The sequence below is a fragment of the Somniosus microcephalus genome, chromosome 4 (genome assembly GCF_052327205.1).
Source record: "Somniosus microcephalus isolate GS21.2 chromosome 4, FLI_Smic_1.0, whole genome shotgun sequence".
Classification (NCBI taxonomy): Eukaryota; Metazoa; Chordata; class Chondrichthyes; order Squaliformes; family Somniosidae; genus Somniosus; species Somniosus microcephalus.
The window spans coordinates 273,777,396-273,785,217 of NC_140990.1; the positions used below are offsets into that span (position 1 = coordinate 273,777,396).

The 7,822-nt window shown below is 46.4% G+C and overlaps 1 protein-coding gene across 2 annotated transcripts in view; it reads right to left on the reverse strand.

Moving 5' to 3' along the window:
- cobll1b (cordon-bleu WH2 repeat protein-like 1b) overlaps positions 1-4,941 on the reverse strand; it is a 218,859-nt gene extending 213,918 nt beyond the window's left edge. For both annotated transcript variants that reach the window (XM_085986435.1, XM_085986434.1), the window contains exon 1: positions 3,671-4,941. In XM_085986435.1, coding sequence (XP_085842561.1) covers positions 3,671-3,714 — 44 coding nt within the window. In that variant the 5' untranslated portion in view covers positions 3,715-4,941. The remainder of the gene's footprint in view (positions 1-3,670) is intronic.
- Between the last annotated feature and the right edge of the window lie 2,881 nt (positions 4,942-7,822).

Consider the following 7,822-nt stretch of genomic DNA (forward strand, 5'->3'; position numbering starts at 1 on the left):
GATGGGCGGAGGCAGGGGCTGAGGCGGGGGGCTGAGGCGGGGGCTGTTTCAGAGGTGGAAGTTGATGGTCTTAGTGATGGAGAGCATATCGGGTTGGAAGCTCAGCTCTGGGTCGAATTGGATGCAAACAGTTTGATTCGGCCTGAGACAGTGGCTGAGGAGGTTATACAATTTATTGCAGGGCTGAAGACAGTATCTTTGGTCTTCCCAATATAATAGAAGTTATCGTCGCTCATCCAAGGCTGGATGTCAAACTGGCAGACTGACAGCACAGAGGCAATGGAAAGATCAGGAAAAGTGGTGGAAAGGTAACACTGGGTGTTGACAATGTACATGTGCAAGTGTCTTTTGAGGTTGTCACCAAGGGGCAGAATGTAGATACTGAAGAGAAGGGAGCCAAGAATAGATCCTTGGGAGTCCTCAGATCTAGCGGTGCACGGGCAGGAAGAGAATCCATTGCGAGATGCTGTGGCTATGATTGGATAGGTAGGAGGGAACCAAGCAAAGGCAGTCCCACTGAGCTGGGCAACAAAGAAGTGTTGGAAGAGGTTGGTGTGGTCTACCATGTCAACAGCTGCAGAGGTCAAGGAAGACAAGGTCACCACAGTCACAATCACAGGATGTCATTTTTGAATTTGACTGGGGCTGTTTTCAGTGCTGTGTCAGAGATTTGAGAGATTTATACATAGCATTGCGGGAAAGATGAATACAAATTTGGGAAGCAACAACACATTCAAGGATTTTGAATATGGGTAATAGTTTGCAAGGACTGAGCAATCGAGGGTGGAATTTTGAGAGAGGTGGTGCCAGTGGTTTTGAAAGGGGGGGGGGGGGGGGAAACAGTACCTGAGGAGAGGGGACCATTCACAATGTCAGCTAGAATGTGGACCAAGAATTGAAGTTGGGTTTCAGTAGTTTAGTGGAAATAGGTTCAAGGGAGCAGGAGGTGGATCTCATGGACAAAATGAACTCGAGGACATGAAGGGAAATAGGAAAGAAACGAAAGATGCGGGATCGGGGCTAGGTCTACGGCAGGGTGGAGGTTTGGCTTAGTGGGCAAAGAGGGGGGAAAAGCAGCAGAAGTAGTGACAAAGAAATCCATGAGGGCCTTGCACTTGTTGTTGGAGGCAAGGGCAAGGGAGAGGGGTTTAAGGAGGTGGTTGGTAGCAAAGAAAGAAGCGGGGGGGGGGGGTTGTGTTTACTCTCGAGGATGTTCCTAGAGGAGTGGACAGTTTTGGTAGAGTGAGGCCTGACAGCACTTGATGTGGTCCAGCTGGATCTGGTGATGATGGCTAAACTAGATACGCACAAGTCAGCACCCCTTGTGCTTGAAGTAAATGGGAGCCATACCAGGGAAACAACCAGATGGAACAGTGTAGGTTTTACTGGGGACAAGGGCATCAAAGGTAGAGGTGAGGGAGTGCTTGAACAGATTGACAGCTGCACAGCTATTGTGGCAAATAGAAGGTTAAAGGTTTGGTAGTTGGAACTTTGAAAGTGCAGTAGTGACTTGGGAGGGGGGAGGTGAGGGAGTTTTTTTCTAGGTGTGGATGCTGAAGGAAGTGGGGTTGGAAAGGAGTAGGGGATGTGGATGATGATGGAAACGAGGAATCCCAATAAGTTTACCAACATGTGAAGTAAAACTAATTGGCCTATAATTTCCTAGATTAATTCTGTCTCCTTTTTAGAAGAAGGGAGTCACAGTTGCCACCCTCCAGTCCTCAGACACAATTTTCCTTTTTGCATAATTTTGGAAAATCATAACAAGAGCCTTTGCTATTTCTTCTCTACATTGCCTTAAGATCATCAATTTTTTTTAAAATTTGTTCATGGGATCTTGGTATCGCTGGCAAGGCCAGCATTTATTGCCCATCCCTAGTTGCCTTTGAAGATGGTGGTGAGCCACCTTCTTGAACCGCTGCAGTCCTTGTGGTGAAGGTACTCCCAGTGCTGTTAGGGAGGGAGTTCCAGGATTTTGACCCAGTGAGGATGAAGGAACAGTGACATATTTCCAAGGTGTGTGACTTGGAGGGGAACTTGGAGGTGGTGGTGTTCCCATGTACCTGCTGCCCTTGTCCTTCTAGGTGGTAGAGGGCGCAGGTTTGGGAGGTCCTCTTTTGTTGAACTAATTAACTGTAACCTAATAGAACTTTAAATAAAACTTATCAAATTAAATTAAAATTACATCGGCCGGGGAGATAATGCACTCCAGTCCCCGCGGCGCCCACCGGTCTCGGAAGGCCTCGAGCATGCTGGCGGACAGCGCGTGCTCCATCTCCAGGGCTACCCGGGTGCGAATGTAGCCGCAGAAGAGAGGCAGGCAATCGTGCCGAACGACCCCCCTCGACTGCCCGGACCTGTTAATGGCCACTTTGGCCAGGCCCAGGAGCAGTCCTACGAGGAGGTCCTCCGACCTGCCCGCTCCCCTCCGCACCGGGTGACCGAAGATCAGGAGAGTGGGACTGAAGTGCAGCCAAAAATCGAGGAGCAGCCCCTTCAGATAATGGAACAGGGGATGCAACCTCTCACACTCTATATAAACATGGAACACGGACTCCTCTAGGCCGCAAAAAATGCAGGCGGCCTGGGAGTCCGTAAACCTACTTAAAAGCTTATTGCACGGGACTGCTCCATGCAACACCCTCCAGGCCAAGTCCCCAATAGAAAAGGGGAGGACTCCCGCGCAACGAGCCCTCCAGTGGGGCGGGTTTGGGAGGTGCTGCCGAGGGAGCCTTGGCGAGTTGCTGCAGTGCATCCCTGTAGATGATACACATTGCAGCCACAGTACGCCGGTGGTGGAGGGAGTGAATGTTTAAGGTGGTGGATGGGGTGCCAATCAAGTGGGCTGCTTTGTCCTGGATGGTGTCGAGCCTTGAGTGTTGTTGGAGCTGCACTCATCCAGGCAAGTGTAGAGTATTCCATTACACCCCTGACTTGTGCCTTGTAGATGGTGGAAAGGCTTTGGGGAGTCAGGAGGTAAGACACTTGCAGCAGAATACCTAATATAAACCATCATGACCCTGTGATTTGACTACCTTAACAGAAAGACTTACATTTATATAGCACCTTTCATGACCTCAGGATGTCCTGAAGCACTTTACAACCAATGAAGTACTTTTGAAGTGTAGCTACTCTTGTAATCTTAAATTTGAGTAATTTATTTAGTAACATGTTTCTTAAATTATAATCTAAAGTCACCTCCAAGGGTGCAGGTTGTCTTCCTTTCTCATGTTCCTATATTCACCTCATCTGTGAAAACCAAGACTAAGTACACATTCAGTACTTTTTTTTGCCATTCCTTCGCTCTCTTCTGCAAGTTTGCCTCTTTATTTCTTATCGGCCCTACCTGGACTACTAATATGCCTATAGGAAACCTTATTATTGCCCTTTACGATTTTGCTAATTTTCTCTCAAACCCCTTTATCGGATGGTAATCTCCCTTGTTGTAATGTGTATGTCCCTGTTCTGAGGAAGGAATTAAGGGGCCAGGTCAGGTGGCTTTTTCGTGTGTCTCAATTAAAAAAATTATAAGCAGAAAAACAGTAAGTGTACTATTTTCTTGATATGTAGGACAAAAATCTCTCAATTTAAAAGGAGAAACATTAACTGAAAACTAGACTTGTTGGAAAGCTACTGCCCGATGCGAGATTAAATTAAGTGCAGTACTCACCCTGAAGGAGGCAAAGGTGCGGTGCCAGACTCGGATACTTCCATCGCTTCAAGCACACGGGCAAGTTTTACAGCAGTTCAATACACAGCCTGGAAAGTTCCCGTCAGCAGAAAGCTTCCCCCCTCCCTCTCCCTCCTTGTGTTCAACGGTAACGGAAATACTGCAGGGAACGACACAACTTTGAATTAGAAAGACTCGAGCAAGTTCATCCTAAATGAATGCACGTATTTGCGGCGTACAGTATTAGTTCGGAGCTGGATTTCCAAATGCGGACTGTGTGCGGGGGCTCTGCTCCCCCTCACGTCCCCAGGTTTGAAGGGTTTCGCTGGGGTTTGGTTGGTGTTTTGGGGCCGCTCTTTGCTCCGGCTGCCGTGCCTCTTCCGCACTCCCCACAACACTGCGGCCAATGTCTGTTCAGCGCGGCGCCGATCGTTGGCGCTCTGCTTTCGCAAACACAAACATTTTCAAGCCATGACATGTGCCCACTCCTAATCAAACTTTCCGAGCGCTCGGCTCGCTCCCGGATAAGGCTTCAGCATTCCCCAGCTTCCCACCCCGCCTCCTCGGCACCAGGTCACACAAGTGCTCCCGGAGCCAACGCACACGGTACAAAGTCAAAGCGCCCGCACCAACTCATTGGCAAAGGGTATTTGCATATATTTAGACCAAAATTGGTTTTGTTTTCCTGGTGGAAGTTTCTGCCAGGATTATGCAGGCTTGGAGCTGCGCGCTTCAATTCCTGCCACTAGGATGCAGGAGCGGTCTGCTGACAGTATTGAAGCTGCCCCACTTCCACCTGCGCTTAAAGCAGAGTCGGACCCTGCCAGGGATTTTGGGTGCCCTGCTCAAAAACAAAAATGATGTTCCAAGCGGAGAAGTGAAGAGTTCTTTTTGTTTTTTAACAAAGTAACCCCAACTTGTCAAGTCTGTCGAAATGTATGTTTTGCATTTTGCTCTACACTTGATCGCAAGCTTTAAAAATGGCCAACATTTCAGCTCAGACTTCAAACAAAACTTGTTGGCGAGTTTTATGCAGAATTGGCTTCGCGCCCAGCAGCATTTAACCCTACTGCAGCAACCGGGAGAGAAACAGGCGAAACCGGCCCCAGTTTTGATCACCTCACTGCAAAATGCAACTGCTGGTTGTGGCCCCTTAAAATTAGGTAACAACTTTTATGAACAAGGGCATATATTGACCCCGCTCCGCCGTTTTAGTGGTAACGTTTGACCTCTCAACAGTCGAATCCCACAAGCAATAAAAGTCTACACTATCCGCACTACGCTGCGATTATCGTTTGTACTTTTTCCGGGCCAATTGAACAATGCTTCCTCGAAGCCACGGATGCAAATGATCACGTTAACAACCAATGCTGTAGGTGATCGCTCCCATGCTTTATGGCAAGGTGAGAATGCAGGAAAAGAATAAAAAAAATATTACTGGATCTCCCGTGGCTTTGCTCGCGGAAGCATATTTTTTTCTTGCAGCAGACAGGGGGATGGGATGTTCAGGGTGTTCAAACACCCCCTGCATTTCTATGCATTTTTTAAAACTGGGCTACTCCTTCTTTCGAAAGAATGTGTCAGAGATCACTTGATACAACGCAGAAACAACACATGTTCTTCCAGAGCCAGTCAGTTCTGCAATTTGACCAGTGAAATCCGATTAGTGGGCCTCGATGTTCGCCGTGAATTCACAGAGTAACGACACTTAACCAGTGCTTGGATTTCGTGCTTTAGAGTTTTTGTCCACCAAGACTTTTTTTCATTTGCTTTAATTGAATTGTTAGAGTAATGGAAGTTTTTATATAAACCGTATTGTGAAATTCTTATTTGAAATATAGAACTTTTGAAGTAATTTTGTTTGGTCTGGCAAGCTCATATCCAAACACCCCATGGAAAAAAAACCCTGCTTATGCCACTGTCTCACGGTCATGTGATTTTATTGGTGTGAGGATATGCAGCTTCCAGAGCTTAATCTCTGCCTATTGGTAGAAGTGTGCAACTGCAGGTGTGACTATTGTAATGATATCAGCAAATAGTGATGGTATTTGCCTGTTTGATTATGATGCCTTACCAGCATGTTTGCATGTATTGATTACTTATGCCTGACCAGCAGAGGTCATGTGAGAGACAAGCAGTTGAGTTTAGTTTTGGTTTTGTTTTAGATGGATTTCTAGATGGTGTCTCCTGTAAAGGGGCAGCACGGTGGCATAGTGGTTAGCACTGTTGCCTCACAGCGCCAGAGACCCGGGTTCGAATCCGGCCTCGGGCAACTGTCTGTGTGGAGTTTGCACATTCTCCCCGTGTTTGCGTGGGTTTTCTCCGGGCGCTCCGGTTTCCTCCCACAGTCCAAAGATGTGCGGGTTAGGTTGATTGGCTATGATAAATTGACCCTTAGTGTTAGGGGGATTAAATACGTGGGGTTACGGGGATCGGGTGGGATATGTGTCGGTGCAGGCTCGATGGGCCGAAATGGCCTCTATCTGCACTGTGGGGTTTCTGTGATTCTGTGAATACTGTATAAAGAGTTGAACAAGCTTTCGATTAAAAGACATTCTCTTTCATAAATGTCTCGTCATTGAACCCACAAAGAAATCAATACATGGTATCAGAAGTGATTGAAAGAGATGAAGAGGAAAAATCTGAAGTTAAATCAGCTCTCCACATATTAGCAAGCCAAAAGAGAAAATCGTTACTTACCTTGGAGAATAGCTAACGAAGTGAAAAAATGGAAGGATTACACCCACCGGCGAAGCTTCAGTTGACAGGTAATGTGGCTGAAAATTGGAGGAGATTCAAACAACATGTGGGGTTGTATTTAGCGGCAATTGGAGCTGACGAGAAAAGTAATAAAAAGAAATTGTCAGTGTTCTTACATGTCGTGGGTGATGAAGCGCTGGAGGTGTATAATAACTTCACATTCGCTGCTGATGGAGACAAAGTGAAGCTAGATAAAATAATGGAACAGTTTGAGGCCTACTGCATACCTAAACGTAACGTGACGTTTGAGAGGCACAGATTTTTCACATGTGTACAGAAAACGGATGAGACTATTGATCAGTATGTGACTGAACTGAGAAACCGAAGCAAAACATGTGAATTTGGGGGACTGACAGACTCGCTGATAAAAGACAGACTGGTGTGTGGTATTCCAGATAATGGTCTAAGGGAAAGACTGCTAAGAGAGCAAGATCTAGACCTGGGAAAAGCCATAGCACTGTGTAGGGCTACAGAGACTGTGAAGTTGCAGGCAAAGGAGCTGTTCAGTGACAGTAGCTGCAACGTGGATGCAGTGAGAATGAACGGATACAAACCGTTTAACAAAAAGAGCGCCAATGTGAAAAAAGAGGCGTGGCCAGCGAACGAAAATGAAAGGGGCAATCGAAAGCCATGTAGTCGATGCGGTACACAACATACACCAAGAAAGTGTCCAGCATATGGTAAAACATGCAATAGTTGCAACAAAAACAACCATTATGCCTGTTGCTGCAAGAACCAAGCGCAACAAAGCAAGGTCCATGCAGTAGATGAAAGCGAGATAGAGGAGTTCAATGTAGATGTTGTGTCTGAAAACAAAGAAGAAAAAAGAGACTGGATGTTGACACTAAAAGTGAATGACATACACATTCCATTTAAATTGGATACTGGAGCACAAGTTAATGTGATATCAGAGACTGATTTTAAGAAAATTAGACCCAGACCAAAGATACATGGAATAAAAGTGAAAGTGACAGGATACTCAGGTACTGATATACCAGTGAAAGGAAGATGCATTGTCAAAGTAACACACAAGGACAGAGAGCACATGCTAGCATTAATCGTGGTGCCAAAGGATGTGCAAGCCATACTAGGTTTAAAAGCCTGTGAGAGACTGAACCTGGTAAAGAGAGTCCTCGTTGTGGAAAGTGAAGGAGAGACAGTCTATGATGAACTCATGAAAGAGTACAATGACCTATTTAAGGGTCTAGGCTGCCTGCCAGGAGAACACACGATCAGAGTAGATAAAAGTATGCCAACGGTCATACATCCATGCAGAAAAGTTCCGTTTGCTCTTCAAAAGCAACTGAAGGCAGAGTTGGACAGGATGGAAAGCCTGAACGTGATTCAGAAGATAGATGAGCCAACTGAGTGGGTGAGTTCCCTCGTCGTTGT